General features: G+C 39.6%; 1 protein-coding gene across 1 annotated transcript; it reads right to left on the reverse strand.

Moving 5' to 3' along the window:
* Nucleotides 1-1,217: 1,217 nt before the first annotated feature.
* irx4b (iroquois homeobox 4b) lies at nucleotides 1,218-5,583 on the reverse strand. The gene is made up of 5 exons (XM_061256206.1): nucleotides 5,539-5,583; nucleotides 4,794-5,045; nucleotides 3,811-3,917; nucleotides 2,189-2,505; nucleotides 1,218-1,918 (listed from the first exon to the last, which is right to left on the reverse strand). The coding sequence occupies exons 1-5, from the start codon at nucleotides 5,581-5,583 to the stop codon at nucleotides 1,218-1,220; spliced, it is 1,422 nt and encodes a 473-aa protein (XP_061112190.1).
* Between the last annotated feature and the right edge of the window lie 16,540 nt (nucleotides 5,584-22,123).

A 22,123-nucleotide genomic window follows, 5' to 3' on the forward strand; every position in this document is an offset into this window, starting at 1 on the left:
TCAGTTGTTGTTTAATGTTTGTACATATCGTGTTTAATCCTCACATTCGACTATCTCATTAGTTCATTTGCCACATATAAATTCACCCGGGTTTTCATCTCCCTGAAAACTGTATGTCCCAGGAGGATATCATTTTCGCCATTACTGTCAAGTAGCCAGTTGCCACTCTGACGCCTATTTTGCCCTTTTTATTTTAGACTATTTCATGTCCCTTGACCTTTTCATTCTAAGACACTTTCCCTGAATGAGAACTTTCGAAAATGTAGGGGTCTGTGTCCAAAATAAAATTAAACGATCTCGCTGATGTTAATTTCAGCAGCTATAGTGATGTCTTAGCATTTTGACAGACACTGGCTGGAGGAGGTTTTGATATTGCCAATATATTGCCAATTTCGAAATTTACGTGAAGTTGCTTGTGCTGATCCGATTGGAGTAGATCGGTTTTATTACAATTCATTCATCACAATCAACGTACTCAACGACTAGGCCTACTGACTACTACTAGTGTAATATAATATTCATAATTTGGGTTAAATATATAATAATAGGAATGGGAATTAAAAAAAAACAAGCATATGCAGTTGAATAGTTTACAGAACATTCTTCCTTCACCTAAAATGCTTGCGAGACATCACTTCCTAAGAATCAGGTATTACCGCATTGTTAAAAAAAAAAATGAGTTTGACTGCCATAAGTGCAATAAAAAAATAAAAATAAAAAAAAATGTTTTAAACCGACTCACTCCGGTTTTCCTTTAACCAAAACATATATTTCAGTACCACGGACAGCGGAATCCAGACAACAGACATTCTTCCAAAAGTTTACAGTTTATTTCAGATTACAAATCATAGACACATCCTTCTCGTTTTGAACATTTGTGCAGTTGTGTAATATTTTACAGCTGTGATATCCATGGATCATTGGTAAAACGTGACAGCTTAAAAACAACATGCCTCCCTTCACATGTAAATTTCAGTTTTAACATATACCTTTATGTAAATTGCACGTGCGTTTGAACAAAAATAATACCCTCACATTGACCCTGTCTATAAGTCTCAAAAATAAAATGCCAATACAACTTTAGTGACGCAATAATGTGTGTTCAAACATTTGTGAGTCATAGGCCTATTAAAGCACACATTTTAAAAATGTTAATCCTCAAGCAACAGATCACATCCCAGAGCATTCTCAATCGTTTAATATTATATTTTGGCTTGTTAAGAGCAGAATATTTTGTTTCCCGTTTTAGGGAATACCATTCTGTCTTTATTTGAGTCCTTGTGCTGTAAATACGTTATGTGTTCCTTGGTCTCGTTGTTTCCAACAGAACTCGCGAGCGCGCCTGTCTCCAGTATGGCACCTTTGGTCCCGGCCCAAGACACCGTAGTGTTAGCCAATGCCTGATTCAAGGTGTTGTGTCGAAATAATGGGTCATGGAAGACCCCGTCTACCCAGTTTCTAAGAGTGGCGACAGGCGAATCCTGTTGTCTTTCCATCACTGCAGTTGAGGAAAACCCTGGAGAGGGGGGTGCCGTCGGCTGGCCTTTGTGCATACAGGAGGGATATTCGGCTTGGTTCAAAGACGTTGCAGTTTGCGCAAGGGACCATATTTTTGGTTTGCTTGCTGATATTTGGTGATCTTGTTGATAGAATGTCTTCGCTGACCTGGCCTTGGCTGCATTGTGTTCACAGTCCTCCGGGGCCGTTCGCAAACAGTTTTTTGACAACTCCTCTACACCTCCCAGAGAAACTGGAACGGATGCTCCTTTGGGATGATCATTCCGACAATCCGTTGTCCACATGTGGGTTGTCACATGACACGGAGGCTTCAGTTCGCATTCGGAAGTCTCTGACTCAATAGAACCGATGTCATCCAGATCACTCAGTTGTAGATCCTTATCTTTCGTGCTTCGATTCTCTAGAAATAAGTAAAATGACACAAAATAAACAGTTATGCCAAACCATTGTGAAACAGCTGGTAAGAAAGTTCCAAGTAAAACTTTTTTCTTTAGCAGAATGAAAAGGAAAAATTTAGTAACATGTCACTGAACTTACATGTAACTGAGTGTTCTCCAAGCTTTAATGTGAATGTTTAATGTTAATATCTAAGATTCTAACGTTATGATCAGATAATAATAGATGCCACGGATTATTATTTGTCTTAAGCAAATAGTTTAGCCAAACAAACCATGGTCTTCCCGCTCGCTTTTTATATGTTGTTCTTGGGAAGTCTCTTCGTCCGCATCGTCATCATAGCCTTTCTCATCAGAACTTTTGGTTCGAGGAGGCCAAGTCATCTTATTCTCTTTCTTGAGTCTCCGCCTCGCATTGGCGAACCAGGTGGAGACCTGCGTGAGGGTCATCTTTGTAATGATAGCCAACATAATCTTTTCTCCTTTGGTGGGGTAAGGGTTTTTCTTGTGCTCCTGTAGCCAAGCTTTTAATGTACTTGTTGTTTCGCGGGTGGCGTTTTTTCTCCGTGTACCTCCATCCATTGATCCATATCTTACAATACAAAAAATAATACAGTCAACTACGAATTCAATTGCAAATATGTAAACACATTCTGTTTAACACAATTATTAAACAAGTACACATCCTTCCCGCTAAACCACGATAGAGCTAGACACTGCATGCTGTTTTTTGTCACTTCTGTATAGTTTTAGCCTACTTTCCACGTCAACTTTTGAGTTTATACACTGAAAGCCGGGTTTGCCGTACTATCGTACTATTCCTTGAAAGGTAAAATTACTGGACAATTTGATTGGCAGTGTAGAATTCAATGTGCGTAAAAACTAGCATGCTGTACCTATTTACATTTCACAATCTATAAGTGTAGAGACAGCAATTGCCAAGCTATATTATTTATTATAAGGTCAATTCAGTGGCAACAGAATTGTTGAGATTTTTTTTTTTTTACAGCTTTTCTTGCTGAATCAGAGAGTAGGCTACTGTAAGTCTTGAAGTACCACATGCATTACTATTATCTATTCTAAATTACATTACTGTGTCTATATCATATATCATAATGTAATTTACTTCAACAGCCTACTCATGTAGATGTGCATAATACTAATTAACTACTGTATCATTATGCAATATATTTCTATAACTTCTGCAGAAATATACATTTTCCTTAACACTTTCTGATATAGGCCTACGTATATTGTCATGTTTTGTAATATGTGAGTCAAATTTATTATTCTAAAATTATAAACATGCTTAAAGCATCGTGGAGTGCTAACTGTAATAATAGATACAATGCCAGGATATTCGTAGTGTAACACAATTAATGGATAGGCAAAGGATAACAGGCAGCGATTGCAACTTGCAGATAACAGACACAATTGTATATACCTTCACAAGAACTCCATAAATGAACAAAATTAATCCCACTGTGTACATTATCTGTATGGTACAGAGCACATCATAAGACAGTGAAAGTGTTTAACTAAAGCATGTAATATTTTTTTTGAAAACTATGACAGTATTCATTTTCAATATTTTATCATTTGCCTGCAAATCTGAATATTGCATTGAACATTATTATAAACACACATACCTTCCTGTATTGTGTCAAACTACAGTTATGTACAACATTGCCTCCAGCAAATTCTGACAGAGTACATGATGTCAACTTTTATTGCGTTTAACGGGGCTACTGTACACATGCCCTTTGTCAATACAAGTTCAGGGATGTTTAATGTGTTTAATAATTTCAACGACTGACAGCTTATTTCCGTACAACTTGTTCATAGTTGGGGAAAAAAGCACACTATAGATTTATGATGCAAATTCCTTAATTCATACCTGTCATATTGATACTGCCCCAAAGTAGCGTCATAAGGATAGTAAGCAGCAGCTTGAGTGATCCCCGCATGCGCAGATGCTGTTCCATCTTTGGAGTCAAATGTACTCTGCAAAAGATGTGTGACGCCATACCATTCTTCGATTGGTTTTTGACAGTTGTAATAATCTTCATTGATACATGCATCCAACAAGAATTAAACATCACTTTCTCAGTTTTCACTGGTTGTTGGTGGATACATAATTCAGCAATCCTGTAGCATTTAACTTAAAATATTTTAAAATGTATATATGTTTTTGGCTATCTAATCATTCGATAAATGATTAGTAGGCCAAGTGTCCCTTCATGTGAGTTTTCGTATGCACTTATACAAACGAAAAAGTTGTGTAAAGGCCTAACACCGAACCAACATCCAACAACGTTGTATTACTTGCTGCAGTGTTGTCAATAACAAAAATACACTGCATATAAACTTAACGCGGTAAATTGAATTTGAATGTTTTATTGTTCAGGATTTCAAATGTAATGTTAATGGTATGTGCGAGCTTGTTGCTATTTTGTTGCTATAAAACTCGTCACATACACCTTCCAAAAAGCCAAAAACAATTGGTCAACACTCGGACTACATCGGAATTATTGTCAAGTTGCAGCATATTAATTTTGACTCCTTATTTAGAATTACATTGAACATTCCAGTGTCGTTCTTTTAGGAGAATTTTATTTCGTAAAACGTGGGCGTGAATCTGCTGGTTGTCACCTGTAACCCGACCACAATTAAAAGCCAATATACTCCAAATAAGCAATCTAGTACGCTTGGCATCAAGGTCAAATCACAATACAGCTACCACACACACTGAAAAATAAACCACAGCCATTGAAAAAGCGCGTTTGAACTGCATAATTCTATGTTTGGGTGGTATGGAAAGTAGAGGAGGTCTCAATAAGATATAAGATTATCACTAAAAGACAATCAGGGGATGCTTACCAGAGAATAAAAAGCGGATGCGTCAGCGCCATAAGTAACATAGTTTCCATAGCACTGGCTGCTGGTATACGGATTTCCATAAACACCCATAGTGGCTGCAGGGTTCAGCTCGTGCCTGGCGGTGGCCAAAAGACGACTCTCGTAAACAGGACAATAAACTGGCGTCTGGGAAGAGGCGGCCACCCCGGTCTCCGCAAGAGTTCTGCCACTTGATTCGCAGCAAGTCGTCAAAGAATTGGTGGCCATTAGGAACTGATGATGACAGAAATAACAACCGGTTCTTTACATATTATTCATATACTGAATTTAAATGTGCATATATGTTACTTAAAAACTGTATTAAATAAAACAATAACAATAACAACACGAAATCTGAGATGATTACAGTGCACTTCCTTAAGCAGTTAAGCACAGCTTGGTTTTCTCGGCAACGACTGACTTGAATGTCTGAGTGAAACTATATGACGACCATGCGCACATAAACGGTTGAAAACCATTCTTAATAAAGAAAAGATTTAAAGCAAGTTGGAATTTACCAAGTTGGAATTTGCAGCTTTTGGCTAACATATTCCTAGGTGAACTCAGGTAACCTCCTTTCCAGCATTACGGCGGTATCTGGAATAAATCTAATTTACGATCATAGTTGCAATGTTATTTTTGGCTTTTAAAGACCCGCGCCTACTATGATGCACATTGCCGAAATTAATTTGACACTGCGTTTGACAATCAATAAAGCGAGGCTTACCTGGGGTGCAGACGAGTAATGATATCCCAGCTGTGGATATGACATTGTAGAGAGATCCCAATATCTAGAAATAATGCAAGACCGCAGGTCTCCACACTGCTGCCACCTCCCTGTGTTTTACTGTAGGCTGCCAATTGATTGGTAAGAACAGACTCCTAGATCCTTATAGGACGAAGCAGAGTCCCATGTTTAATTCCAGAAATTGCTTCCCCAGCGATTTTCAAAAAAAGGGAAGAAATGTATCGGTTAATCTTTTGATATGACGCCCACATATTTTTAAGCTAGTTTTTCTTATATATTTTCTTACACGAATCACCGTTCCTTCCCAAATAATTTTCACAAGTGTACATGAAAAGTACAGTATAACATATTAATATAGATTCCCACTCCGTTGGCGTAAAAGTGACACTGATATTAGACGACCGGACTGTAGCTTCATCATCCCGATCTCTGAATAAAAATTTAACAAGGGGACAACTTTAGGGGAACATGTTATTATTATTACAAATAGTTGACATTATTGTCATTACTGTAGTTACACTGCAATACAACAGTTCATGAGTTGAAATGTATTAAGGTAAAGCTTTTTTTTCCAGATACATTGGATTGTGCGTCATCTTGGGACTGGGAACATTTTGCATTTTTAAATACATTTTTAAATTCTTGGTCTTTAACAAACACAAAAAAAGTAATACATTGAGTTAGGATCCACACAGCAGTGGCATGCTGAGTCAACAATCCACTATTGTAAGGAAGTGTTTAGTTTTATACTAATCAAACGAAGGCAAGATGTATGAGCAGGTATGTGAGTAATTAAAGCTTGAACGTCAGATGTCATTGGAAGTCATTCGAGTCTGTAATATATGTAATGAGCTAGCACGACTTCGTCTGGTTGATGATAGGTGTCTTTGTCAAGCTGAGCTGCATGGAGAATTCTGGCTCAGTCGTGTGAACAGCCCCAGGGTCACGCGCAAATTAATGATGATGTATTCCCTCTCCTCTCAGCTGGAAGACTGCCCGCACGAGACGAGGTTGCCCAATTTGACACGATTGGGGGTGATTGATGAGGGCGCTCGTCTAGAGACCAACGGCAAAAATATTGCCCAATGCATAATCATTTTAATTGACAGGTTGACGTGTCTGTCCACTACATAAAGTTAGTTTACATGTAACAACTACTGGACAAGGTATTAGTATAAATAAAATATGGTATATGCCAAAGGAATTTGCCCAAACAGTGGCACTCAAAAGAAGATTAAACCAGTTTTGGGTTCAGATGCTTGTTTGGGATCTCATATACAGTACTTTTATTGTTCTTTGCATATATTGGTTAACTAGAAGCTAAGGCTCTTGCTCTCAATATGAGATGCATAAACATACATCATTGCAATTTGATAGCCTCTCATTTGTGTAGTGCAGGTTTGACAATGTAGTCTGAAATGAGCCACAATACTTTATATTAGGTATGGGAATGCATAAGTCGTCTGAAAATACAATGAGCAGATTGTAGATTTGTACTAAGTTCATTGGCTTGTTCCTCTAATCCAGTTCAATCAACACAATTATTCAAATCGGGCCACTTAATTGCTTCCAGTGCATAGGCCTTAAATGATTCATTGAATTGCTGAGTTGTATGAACTCAAATGTTCAATTGTTCATGATGGACATGAAGGCTGTTGGACTATATATAGGCCTACAGTATATACACTCAGTGACCACTTCATGAGGAACACCTTTCAGATACTGTGTTAGACTACTCCTAAACAGCCAACACTTCATTCTGTTTAACAAGATTTAAAAAACCCTACCTGTAAGATTGTCTGCTGTTTGCCTTGGAAAATATCTTTGATTATACAGTTTGGGCACTGACAACAAACTATTTTGTAGACCTTTTTTGAACAAGGAGTACACTACATCCTCAGTGGTTTGGTGGCAAGGCCGGCAGTGGCTGTCATGGATCGTATGTTCTGACATACTGTTAACTTTACCTGGTCGACCATATGCATAAGCATAAGCGTTTCAATAAATGTGACATTTCGATAAATGTAACATTTTCTGAAAGCATCTGAGCAAGTTCAGACACTGAGCACCATTAAATAAGAAGGGCCAAGGCATGTTTACCACTAGGCAGCTCACTAGCTAGAGTTACCTAGGAGGAAACAACACTACTCACATTGACAAACCCCATGAAGATCCATAAGAAACAGGAAAAATGTGCCTGTACTGAAATGTGACAGATAGCGACATTTAACGGACTCACTGGTTACATTCTGAAGAAGATAAAGTAACATTATTTCCAGTCCCAAGGGAATAACAAATATTTGAATTGTAATGATTATATCTCAATGAAGACAATGGGATGCCCCAATATATGCCTACAATATGGTACAATATCTGAGCATCTGGCTCTGCACTCTAAGCACATTGGATTTCAACTTAATTTCAATTTAAAATCCAAATATGAGGGTACCTTTCATTTGCAGGTATTTAGGTCCATATCAGGTTATATGTGGATGTTAATTACATCCCTTTTTATACGCAGTCCCTTCATTTTAGGGGAACAAGAGTATGTGGACAGTTGTGACTGTTTCTGATTAGTCCTATGTTGCTTCCTTAGTTCAGGGATAAGAAATCTTTCAGTATCTAGTCTTGAGTCTAGGCTTTTGATTAACCATTTGAATCGGTCATTGGTGTTCGTCAACATGAAGACGACAGTTGTGTCAGTGACAGTGAAGGAACAGAGTAATAAGAAAAATACAGCCAGAGATATAGGCCAAACAATAGGCCTACCAAAATAAACTCAGGAAATCATTATGAAGAAAGAGAGCTCTGATGAGCTCAGGACATAATTATAAAGGGGCTGGTAGTTCAATGAAGATGTCTACAGTTGATGGAAGAAAAATTATCAAAATAATGAAGAAAAGCCCCCAAACACCTGTTCAACTGATCAGAAACACTCTTTAGGAGGCAATCGTGGCTGTTTTAGCGACTACTGTCTACAGATTCACAGAGGCTACACTGTAAGAAGCAAGTTAGTTGCAAAGGCAGGATGGCCAGGTTACTTTCTGATAAGCAGCTCCTAAAAAAGCCATCAGCATTCTGGATAAAGTTTGTGTGGACAACTGGGACCAATATTGACTAGTATCAGTGTGATGGCAAGAGCAGCATGTGGAGACTAAAAGGAACTTCCCAAGAACCAAAGCACCCCCCCTCATCTATAAAACATGGTGGTGGGAGTATTATAATTTGGGCAGGTATGGATGCCACAGGTGCTGGCTCACTTTCATTGATAATTTAACAGCATTGATAGCAGCAGACTAATTCTGTGTATCTTATCTGTTCAAGTTCAATGAAATGCCTCCAATGGAATGAAATTGGTAAAACAATTTAACCAAAGTTGCTGTAAAGTTCAAAGCATAGTGAAACATATAATACAATTTTCCCTCATTGCATAAAGCTCTTGCATTGAGAATGTGGAGGGTATGAAATAAAGCTGCACATTTGTACATATTAAAGAGTGCTATTTTGTGGAAACTAACCACTGATCTGCCTGGTAGAATAAAAAAGAAACAAAAAATTGTGCATGTGTCATCCAATACAAGCTCCTGATGCAAATTGGTTCCGTTGCTCCCTAGAAGGAAATCTGAAGCAGTCGGCCACATTGGGATTGAAACTTTGCCTATCTGGAGTTGTTCTCTGAGACAGACTCAGACAGGCTCCCCATCCCATTCAAGCATGGGTTGAACGTGATGGTACATAGTGTGTGTACCTGCACACATAGTATAGAATAAATATAATTAGCTAGAATGTTCACTTTCTATTAAATTAAGTTTGAGACCTCATTAACTTTTACCTCTCATTTGAAACACTGCATTCAATACTGTGAATAAAATCAATGGTAACATTACCATCTAATTAAATTTTGGATTCTGAACAATGTATTCAGCTCATATGTTTTGAACAATCAGATTTAACCAAAGGCTCTTTTTACTAGAAAACTCAATGGACTTACATGAAATGGGCAAAGACAGTTAGCCAGCTGCTCAGCTTAACAGAAAATACAAAGATACAGAATGAGGCAATGTAATATCATTTCACAATACTTTTTAATTATCCATAATTGGTTTTATGAACAGTATTTATAAATGGCTAAATAATAATACCTTTATTTGTATAGCCCTTTCGAGCATTCAGCACAATGTGCTTTACTGCAGTGTAAAAAACAAATACCATAAAAATAGATACAATGCCAAAAAACAACAAATTATTTTAGAACTGAGAGTATAAATAACTAATGAATACATAAAACAAATAACCTTTTATGCATCACTGTTTCAATACCAATACAGCGATGTTTGGAGTCAAAACAGAGATGCATAAAATAGATGGGCCTTATACACACAGTGAAATGTGATAATGGGTGAGTGATGTAGTATTTTTTGTGCATTACCAGTCAGGGTGCCAATAATTCTGGAGCGCACTGTATATCAAAGTTCATTTTCATGTCACATATGATGCATTCTGCCCAGGAAACATGCGTCGTATATATCAAACTGCCACACAGGGCTAAAACTGCAGTATGCGTGTGATCTAAGCGTCACCACACAATGCGCTTATGTCGTTAACGCATTTGCATTTAAGGGTGGATTAAACAGATAAAGGGTGGAGATATTATAAGTGTGGCAGATCATGTATTCAGTTGAATTTACTAAAGCTCACACAATTAATGAGGGTTGAATTGTGTGTGAAATGTTTCTGCCTCTAAAGAGCAGACGTCAAGCAAGGCACAAGACAGAAACACAGATCTAGGCTTCGGCGAAGCACTGAAATAATCTTTGCAACAAGAATGACATCATTTAAAGAAATAATCAAGCTATAATTATCATATAATTATCATAAAAACCATATCGTATAAATCATTATTAATGATTGCAGCCAAACAATAATTGAGGCTGGCAATTATTTACAAAGAAAATATTTACAAATTAATTGACTAAATTAAGCAATATCTCATGTCAAGCAATTGTAAATGACTGAAATAACGTGAAATGTAGTGATCAGATTTTGACTCTTGCTTCATCCTTTAAGACTCGGAGCCCAGCCCTTTTTGATTTGTTTGACCCAGTGACTTAATCATGTTCAACCCTGTTTGCTCACCCTGACTTTGACTTTACTTTGCTACCTCTCTGCTAGCAGTACAGTTACTCCTGTTAGTTAGAGTGTTCCAGCTGGATTGCATCTGTCCATCAGCACACTATTTGTTATTTTTGCTTTATTATTTTTGCTTTATTGTTTTTGAAGGCAATTCTGGGAGGAGGTCTGATCTCTGTTGGGGGTTGGCTAAACATTCGCTTCAAGCCCAAGAAACCGTCAAAGACAAGCCAGTAGGGGTGAGCCAAGTATTCGTTTCAGATGATTACTCATAACGAGTATTGACTTTTTTCCGAATACAAATGTTATACGAGTAATTAGATTCATTAATAGTGATCGGAGAATTGACCTGGTTTATTTATTTATTTTTTACTTTGGCTGCAGTAGCTGTACATCAGTGATGAATGCATAACATAAAGTTAACACTGCTTCGTGACAGGCTACAGTACAGAGCTAACTTTAGAAATGAATGATCCAGGATTAAAAATGCCTAAATTAATTGAAAGGACAGAGGATGTCTGATTTTGAGGACATGGACATTTGTAAGGTAGTAGATTTTGTCAATTTAGCTTTTTTCTGGTGATGATTCTTTGCCACTGTTAAACACGTTTACTAGCCAGCTAGCTAGGTACTGTGACGCGTTTGGGTGATGGCCATCTGCTTGATTTCTTTGTTGAAGTTTGTGGTGAAGTTGCTTACGGTGGATTTTCTAGATTGCTGCAATGTAGCTAGCTAGCTAGTGAGCTTGTGATCTGAAGTGGTCTGAACACACTTTAATGTGTGAGAATGGCTGAAAATCCTTAATGTTGTTTAAATACTCAATGCCTCCATTTCTGGTTCTTCATTTTAGTTAATCTAACACTTTGGGCTGCAGTCCTCTTTGTTTCCAAGCGAACATTCTAAAGTCACTTATGTGATAACGTTGTTGGCAGGGAAAGCATGTGAGTGGGGAACAGCCTTCTGGGAGTCTGGGGCTCCTGAATGTGATCACCTGTTTACTTCCTCAGACTTTAGACGGTCTGATCGACTTGGCCAACCAGGTAGATTCTGGGTTGCTAGACCGACGGACCGAGAGACAGTCCCAATGTAGACGGACCCACTTCACCCCGTGCTCCAGTGAAAGGCCCCTGGTCGCTTCTTCAGCACCGGAATCAATGCAAGTCAACCGCACATAATTATCTACATGTGAGAGACAGAAGCAGGTTGCTGAACAGTTGTGTTTGTATTGCGTCAGACCTGCACACTTTCTCGCCAACTGTCCAGTAAGAAAGAAACACTCATCTATGAATGAGGGTATGCAGCGTGAAGAGATTTCCTTCTATGTGATGAAGTCGCCCCACATTCCTGTTGGGCCACCCTGGCTCCTACGCCACAACCCGCAGATTGACTAGGTCCAAGGGACTAGTCCTTTGACCCCTATTCTGCCCGCCGTGGAGGTACCCTCTGACCTGTCCAATGTGCCACACCTGTACCATGACTTCCACAAAGTCTTCAACAAGTCCCGAGCCTGTTCCTTACCACCTCATCGCTCATACAACTGCACTATTGGCATACTCCCAGGTACCACGCCCCCTAGAGGTTGGCTTTTCTCCCTGTCTACACCTAAAACTGAGGCCATGGAGAAGTACATAGGCCTTCAGCACCTCTTGGAGAACCAGCTATTTGTCAAAGCTGAAAAATGTGAGTTTCATTGGCCTACCATTCAGTTTCTAGGATTCTTGGTCTCTACAGGCCAGTTGGAGATGGACCCGAAAAGACCAAGGCCATTGTGACAGAGGGCTCTGTCCCTGGCTGCGAGCGGCACACTACATTCACCAAACCGCCATAATCATACCGTGTTTGTGATTGTTTGTTTCGTTTTCATTTCGCAATTCATATCACTGTTTCCATAGAGTGCGCTAAGTTATACACTCCATATTTGCACCCTAACAGTTAAATCGCTCACTTGAAATAACACAGACAGAAATGTCTACTTTGTTACGGTTTATTGTTGCCTAGCTGTTAAATGTTGTACAGCGCTCTGTTTGTTGTCCGTGTTTTCATTTGTCCGTGTTTAGGTTTGTGCATGCCGCAAAATATGGAGTGGGTGGAACACTTCTGGGTATGGCAGCCTGGAGGATGAAACTGAGCCGCAGAAATTGAGCTGGCTTTGTGGTGCCTGTCTCGATGAGCACATGCACATTGCCAGCCAGAATTGAAATGCTCCCCCCTGCTGGCACCCCCTGATAGAAAGTTGTCATGAAATATGTTGAATACTTTGTCACATATCCTTTGCATGTACATTCAGTTGGATTCAGTTCGATGAACATTTTTCACATTAAAACACTCCGTTATCACAAATGAAAGTATGTCCCTTGTCTTGCTTTAGGATGAAGTGTCATCCAATGTGTTTGGAGGCATTTTGTTGGAATTGAGCAGATAAGATGTTCCTATACACTTTAGAATTAATTCTGCTGCTATCAGCAGTTACATCATCATTGAAGACAAGTGAGATTCATCGGATAAAAGTTCATCTTGGTCTCATCTTTCCACAAGACCTTTTTGGGAACTCTGCAGGCTCTTTTAGGTACTGCAAAATGTAACCTGGTCATCCTGTTTTTGCACATAAATAGTGGTTTGCATCTTGCAGTGCAGCCTCTGTATTTATGTTTATGAAATCTTCAGAGGATAGCAGTCATTGGCACATCCACTGGCACAGCCTGCCTCCTGCAGAGTGTTTCTGATCTGGTTAAAAGTGTTTTCTTCATTATTTTGATAATTCTTTGGTCAAATGCAATCAAAAACCTAGAATCAAGATTAGATACTGCTTATGCCTGTGCTGAGGAACAAATTGAACTCACCTGAAGAGCAAAAAAACCCCTGTGAAGTGATTTTGTCCCAGACATTACGGTGCTCTGAAATTGAAGGGCTGTAATTTCTATTTCCGTGGTTTCCATGAGTAATAAAGTAATGATATTCTATGGCTATGACCGATAGTTTACTGTTCTATTTCAATAATTTCTGAACATACAGTATAAAAATTGTATGAAATGAAGAAACGGAAAACAAATTGAACTTATATCAATATTTTGAAGATTACATTACATTACATTAATGGCATTTGGCAGACTCTCTTATCCAGAGTGACGTGCAGTTGATTAGACTAAGCAGGAGACAATCCTTCCCTGGAGCAATACAGGGTTAAGGGTCTTGTCCAAGATGGTTCATATGTTACATTTGGATCTGTTTTTTAAAATTCACTATAGAAGAGCCATTCTCTACACGTTACTGATGGGTATGGGGGGAGTCAATAACCAGTCATTAATGTGTCAATACATTTATTTTTTACGTAAGGACAATATCACGTTACTGTTCTGCTGTACAGTTTTGCCTCTGCCATGTTGAATATACCAGGTACAGGTAGTAAAGTGTTGAACCAAAAGAGTAGTGAGTGAGTAGGGAAGGGCAGCATAAGAGCTGGATGGACAGATAGCCTGGGGTAGAAGAGAGTGAAGGGCAGGCAGGGGTGAACAGAGTGTACAGAACAGTGGTACGCACTAAAATGTTCAGTGTTAACTCTTACGGAATACAGTACATATGGTCCCTATTGGACTCATGTTAGAGTTGCTCTGTTTGAGTTGCATGGACATTTTACTGTGTACTGTTTAGAACTGAAGGCTTAGCATACACTGGCCTGGAAGATTTTAGGGGTTTTCTCCCCGCTAGGGAGTTTGTTTTACCTTATGTGCTATCTGGGGTTAAAACAACTAGGTCATTTCCCCCCCTTTTTTATGTGAAAATAAAATGCAATTGCAATACATGCGACATGGCTCAGGCAGTAAGAGCACTCGTCTGGCAGTCGGAGGGTTGCCGGTTCGATCCCCCGCCCGGGCTGTGTCAAAGTGTCCCTGAGCAAGACATCTAACCCCTAAATGCTCCTGACGAGCTGGTTGGTGCCTTGCATGGCAGCCAATCGCTGTCGGTGTGTGAGTGTGTGTATGAATGGGTGAATGAGAAGCATCAATTGTACAGTGCTTTGGATGAAGGCTCTATATAAATGCCAACCATACAAATGAAATGCAATTGTTTATATGTACATTATCATTCTCAGAAAATCAAATACATTTTCTCAATCCAGTATGTACATTGTGAGAGTAAAAAGTACTCCAGTGAGTAAGCTGGTGAGATAGATCTGAAGGAATTTTGTATGCACAGCAATGAAGCACGGTATACCATGTCATACACTGTATAGGAGTAGTCACCAGATACGCGGGGTCACAATGAAGTTTCGAAGGTTTCTTAAAAACCAATAACCGCAGCACATTAACATCTCTCTTTCTCTCCCACTCTAAGTAGGTCACCCTCATGAACAGAGCAGAAAACAAAGAGGATTTGATGGTACACTGATAATGCCTCTGCCCTTTCTGCAGCCTTTCCCAAAAGTAGGGGAGGATCCATCTCCGTGGAAAAAAGGCATGTCGTGCTCATAACTGCCAGAGAGGGTCCAGCTTAACCTGCCTGCTTTTTAATGCGGGAATACCAGCCCACGAGGCACGGAAGCATCTGCATGTTAAGCAGGTATTAAAATTGTATAGTTTTGATACTCTCAGGTATGAGACGTTTGGCCGGATCCTTGTTTCCTCTTCCTGTGATTGAAGGAACTGGTGATTGCCTTCCACAGGCCGCCTCCCTCCACATCGAGCGCTCCGTCTGCTGTGATATCAACAAGGCTCTTTCATTAGAGAGAGCCCCATTTACTGTTTTACGGGTAAAATAAGATGCAGGAAGGAGACAATAAGGTGCATTTGTGTTCCGTCCATGCATTATGAATAAATGATTGTAAGTGCCAGGGCTACATCAGAAAGGTAATCATGGCCTAACGCACTCTGCCTAGCCCTGCATATATATTAATACATAAGTACATAGTAGAATATTGAAGCAGAGGGGAAAATAATGACTTTTCAGTGTTCTTGCCCTTTTAAAAAGGTAAAAAAAAAACAAAAAAAACTCACACACACAGGGCTGGAAATGAGAAGATGGGGAATGTGATTTTATGGCAAATGGACATTTCTGAACAAAGGCGGCAGTGCCGTTTCAGTGCATTCTGCTGACTGATCAGAATTTTACTGGACTGGACTTTGGTGGTTGTATGTCGCAGGGTTGGTCATTGTACTTTACTGTGTTAGGATGGGAGTGCTGTTTCTGAAGGGCCCCTGGATCCATCTACTGGGAGACACTGGAAGCCTGTGGGGGAATCTGCCTAAACTGGTTTTATACCATGACTATGTCTCCTGATCGCTTCCTTACTTGAGTGTTCAGTGTATTCTACTGATACAACAGCATATAAGGGTATTAACACCACAGGAAGGGTATAGGAATGTTATGCTGCTGGGCCAAACATTAAACTGGGACATGCTTTCATGGTGTGTACGAATTAAACAATTAGACATTAGATATGTTTTTGTTTGTTTTTTTACCTAAAACACATTTAGACCCAAGAAAACAGACAGGTGAGTTTCCTATGTAATAAACTGCTTTGGCTGATAAAGTTCTGAGAAAAGAGAAATTGTACTGTCAGACCCTGTGGCCATCCAAGATCAGGGATGAGATCTCCTGGCATGGTCAGTGTTGTTATGTGTTAGTATTCACTTATAAAATATGACATCATTAAATTTGTTACTTTTGGTTAAAACATATAGAACATTCATTCATACTATATTCCATAGGTCAATGTGCATTACATCTTAGTGATGCAAACGGAAAATAAAACACCTTTTACAGAAGTCGATCATTTTAAGGGAAAAACGGACAGTAAAAAGTCAACGGGAGTTCGACCCGTCATGGTTTTCACCTTTGGCAGCTTTCCCTCCGAGAGAGGCTCCCAGGACGAGATAGCTCTGAAGTGCAAACACACTCCCCCATGGCCTCCACATCCACCTTGGCAGATCTTAGGCAAAAGCACAAGGCTGGACAGGTGCTCTGTCTAAGTGGGGAAGCCACTGCAGACTGGACCCTGGGCTCCTTTTTATTGCACTTCATTTCAGGGCAAAGGATCCCCTGACCGGGGAGGTATGTGTGTGAAAAGGCCCAGCACGGGTCCCCCCGGTACAGCCGATGCGGTGGAGGGTGTGAGAAGAGGCAGGCATTTAATGCCTGGCTGGCCAAATGTCCCACTAGGTGACTGGGACTATTCCCCCAGGCTCTGGAAGTCTAGGCCAGGAGAGCGGTAGATGGAAAGGGAAGCCGCAGTAATTGTATCAAAGGTCTGTTGAGATTTTCTGAAACCGCTCTCAGAGAAAAAAGGACAGGGGTCCCAGGATAACAACTGCAACTACTCTAGAATTTTCCCACCCCCCTGGAAAAGAAATGCACTCACGAGCAATTCAATTTATCACATGAAAGCCCTTGTATTGGAAGGCACACGCCTAGCTATTCCATGTGTCTATTTTTCATGTTTCTGAGGAAAATAAATCTAGAGTTCTACATACCTTTTGATGATGCTTTGACAGAAAACACAGCATTTATAACTGGGGACTGCACTCTGAGGAATAAAATGCTTTTGTTACTAAGAAGGACCCTATAGGGTACATTAACATATTTTGTATACCAATACAGAAACAAATTTAATTTATAAGATGTCATAGCTATAGCAGAAAGGCAACCAAGCCTCTGTTCTGCAATGTGGGCTAATATTTTCTGGTTGGGATTGTTCAGTTCTCAACAAGTGACTACAAGGCTAGCTGAGAACAAATAAAATATATTACTGGCAAGCGAGCTTAGCAAAGCATAGATTTTATATTGTATAAATAAATGAGCCTCTAACCATGTCAAGTCTTCAAAACAGACTTGCTGGAGAGACCATAGGAAGTACATAGTTTCCCTTGCTGTGTAAAATGATCAAAAACTGGTAGAGCTGGAGCCAGAACTGAACCAACCAACCAAACTGAAAAGTTTGAAACTTGAGTTTAGAACCGGGCATTAGTAAATGGTAAATGTAGTATGTAGACCAATATTTTTTCCTAATGCTTTATAGAATATGTATAACTGCTTAATAAATATTTGGATACTATAGTATATGGTCATAGGCAAGCACTCCAGGAAATGACCAGGTAAAAGTTATCGGATAGAGAACAGAAATTTGGATCTGAAGTTTTATTGCCCCTTTTATCGCCCAGTTTCTTCTGGAAAATGGACTGTGTTTCCTGGTTTAATTTTAGCTATATGCATTCAACTAATCCAAACTGTAGATATGTTTAAATCTTAATTAGTGATCCCTTAAAAATGTCAGGATTTTAAAACTGGATTTTACCAACCTTGTTTTGCTAGAAATAAGGTAGTGATTCATCAGCACTTAAACTGAGTCATTTCCGTCTGACTGGGTTGTTTTCCAGGGCGTCTTCACAGAGAGGTATTCGGAGAGTCGTCACCTCAGTGTACGGATGTCAAGATCTCGGGGATGTGAGCCAGAACCCTCTTCCTATCGTTTCCAGCTCATTAAGTCTTCACCAGCCGTGCATTATTCTGCCGTATTCACTCTTATCTCCTGAGGGGACTTTATTGACTGAAAAACGTTTTAACCCCCTTTACTTTTTAAAGTGCTTCTACTCTATATTACGGTACTCCGTAACCACCTCCCCCCCATAGAGCGGGCAGCCGCGAATGCACCTTCCCAACTAACGCATACTGAAATACTTTCTGAATGTTTTTGTCATGTTAGCTCAATGTCATTTCCAGCCTTGGAAATATTTTTTCTTTTCATTCATTAGCGGTTTATTTCTTGAAAATAAATGTATCGACAACATAATGTCAAGGCCTTAACGCTATGAAAATGTAAAATACTTGATTAAATAAATAGAAAAAAGAAATAGCTGGAAAACCTTTATCTTCACTATCAGATATTATGTCTAAAGGGGTCATGGGTAACAAAACAAATGTAATAAATAACAAAACAATGTAGACCTATGTTGTATCAAAAAATCAAGGAATATGTTCATAGCTATTTGCTGTGCGCAGTTGTACTTGCTAGAGGTTAAATACGTATTACAGCATGTTAATTGCTTGTATTCTGTACAAAATGACTTCACATTCACTGAAAGGAAAGTCAGGGCAATGTTTCCCCTGCAAATGTAACTTGTATTAGACAATGTTAATTAGGTCCCAGGTTTCGGTGTAGTCGCGCAGAATGCTACAGGCACAATGCTAATGTGGCTTTTGATGTTCTGTGGCTGGCTGTAGGGCAGCCAGATAACATTAGTGTTCACAGAGGCTGAACTTCACTTTACTGCATGTTTCCACTTCCATTGAGAGACACTGTGCTTGTTCTTAAATATTCAGATTACAAATGACAATACAGCCATTGAGCTGTCTTCTCACAGTGCATTGTGGGCTAAAAATATACTAAATGGGACACAATGTGATCGTGCAGTTTACTCAAGGCAAAAACATACTGATGAGTATTCCCATAAATTCATACTTTAGTGTATTACAATTCTCATATACTGTGCATTCAGCTATGCACAATTAACTTTTTTCTTTGTATAAAAAAGGCTGTATAAAATGTGATTACATTGACTTTTTAATTATAATAAATCTATATGTTGGGGATTGACATTGATCTGTAAATATTTTTTTTCCACTGATAATCAATGTTACTTTAAAATCAATATGTATACTTCGGGGACTTACAAACAAATTACTTTCAATTGATTGTCAATGTATAGATAATAGCAAAGCTCATTGATGTGTGCAAATTATGTGTTTGCTCAATATGTAGTTTGGGGATTTGGGATTGAAAATACCTTTTATTACACAGACTCTGAGGTGTTATGATGATGGCAATGCCTCATTGATAATGATGATAATAATGATGATAGTTGTTATTTGTTGTGGTGGTGGAGCTATGCAATGGTGGGGTTGTAAGGTTTTGAGTAATGTCTTTCATTACATATTTTACATATTTAATTTTGAAATAATGCTGCCTACACTTTAAAACCCCCCAGAAGCTGTGCTGGCTGTTTCTCGATGTAGAAGTGGTAATACGTTTCATGAGAGTCAGTTTTCAGAATTGAACAACTGCCATCTGCTGGTCATGTGAGGGGTTGTGCACGAATGAGAAACTATGCCGAAAATAAAAAAATTTTGATTGTGGCACAAAAGCTCAATTAAAAGATCAGTAATAGTCTTTGCTTCTTTAACTTTGTGTAGTTTCACAGATATACTGTATATTAAAGCACAAGATTATCAAATAACCGTGTACTATTCACATGAATATCAGGATTACCTCTACTATTACTACTACTACCACACATAATAATAATAATAATAATTATTATTATTATAATAATAATAATAATAATAATAATAATAATAATAATAATAATAATATAACTGCTGTCAAATTGTTTCAGGCCTTCTTTATGATTTTGAACATCATTTAGACTTCAATTTCAGTTATTTTAAGAGATAATTATTAATATTGTAGTAGTTTATTGAATTTACCGAATTGCAGAAAATGTTGGTGACAAATTCAAGCAAGTGTAATGTATTCAATTATGAAATGTCTGAAATCATGCAATTACTTGAAATAGGTGACATTGAGAAAAAAAAATGATTTGCTTAAAATATGATATGGTAAGTACCTCAGATGTCAGAATGAATTCCTCAGGATACACCGGCAGTGTACATTAGGGAACCACACCCTGTCGGACCCCCGTATCTGTTCTCTTTAAGAGGAGAGATTGGGATCGATGACTTTATGCTCCAGAACATTCCTGAGGGTGTGGAATAAAACAAGGCAAATAGTAACTCTATGGTAGAGCAGTAGCTCTGTGGCTCACAATGGCTGGAAACAAATGAGGTAGATACTTGTGAAGGATGATTAAGAGGATTAAAAGAGTCACAATTAATAGTACAACTGTTTAGAAAACACCAATATTTGATATCTATAAACATTTTGCTCATTTAGCTGGCTATTAATTCATTCATAATTATTTATTTATTATTTATTATTTATTTATTTATTATTTAGATCCCCTTCTAATTCATTGCTGTTTCTAACAGGGGGTCAGGGGTGAGAGGAGAAAGTTAACCAATGGCATATCTTTTGATTGTAATCATAAACTGTATTTTGAAGTGAATTCTTCTCAATACTCCTGCAGCCCCATCCGCGGGGTGAGCCGTTTCAGTTACCCGGTATCGCCCTCTTTAGTTACCAAGTAGAGGGTGTAATGGATGTCATTGGCCAAATCAATGTTGCCATCAGCCCTAAAAAAACGTGCGCGTGTGAGTGCCAGCTTTAACCAGGCAGGGGAAACAGAAGCCGGCTGCGTGGCATCTGGTGATGCTCCTGTGTCAGATGATAATCAATAATGTAAAGGAGTAATGGACTGAGGAGGCACCCTGCCCCCTCCTCTCTGGCACATATGTCAGCCTGGGTGTCAGGCCCCGCCGCGGTCTTCCTGGGCCATGACAGCTGTGGCAGGCGTGCCTGTCCCGTCCACGTTCGCCCTGACTCCTGCAATCTGGCCATCTGACTGTCGCGCACCCCAGAGACCCCGTCAGCCCCCCACCTATCAGCCATCAGCCGTCACACTCCACAGGGACGCATACGCGCTCACAGACATACACACGTGCAGGCACACACACATACACACGCAGACATACACACGCGCGCACACACGTACACACACACCCACACATACGTACACACACACACACACACATACAGACACGCACACGCACACACACACACACACACACACACACAGACATACAGACGCGCACACAGACATGCACACGTGCAGGCACACACACATACACACGCAGACATACACACGCGCGCACACACGTACACACACACCCACACATACGTACACACACACACACAAACATACAGACACGCACACGCACACACACACACACACACACACACACACAGACATACACATGCCCGCACACACGTACACACACACCCACACACACGTACACACACACACACACACATACAGACACGCACACGCACACACACATACATACACAGACATACACACACGCGCACACACGTACACACACACCCACACACACGTACACACACACACACACATACAGACACGCACACGCACACACACATACACACACAGACATACACACGCGAGCACACACGTACACACACACCCACACACACGTACACACACACACACACATACAGACACGCACACGCACACACACATACACACACAGACATACACACGCCAGCACACACGTACACACACACCCACACACACGTACACACACACACACACATACAGACACGCACACACACATACACACACAGACATACACACGCGCGCACACAGGTACACACACACCCACACACACGTACACACACATGTACACACACACACATACAGACACACACACGCACACACACACACACACACACATATGCACACACACA

Source organism: Conger conger, chromosome 9, assembly GCF_963514075.1.
Source record: "Conger conger chromosome 9, fConCon1.1, whole genome shotgun sequence".
NCBI classification, from domain to species: domain Eukaryota; kingdom Metazoa; phylum Chordata; class Actinopteri; order Anguilliformes; family Congridae; genus Conger; species Conger conger.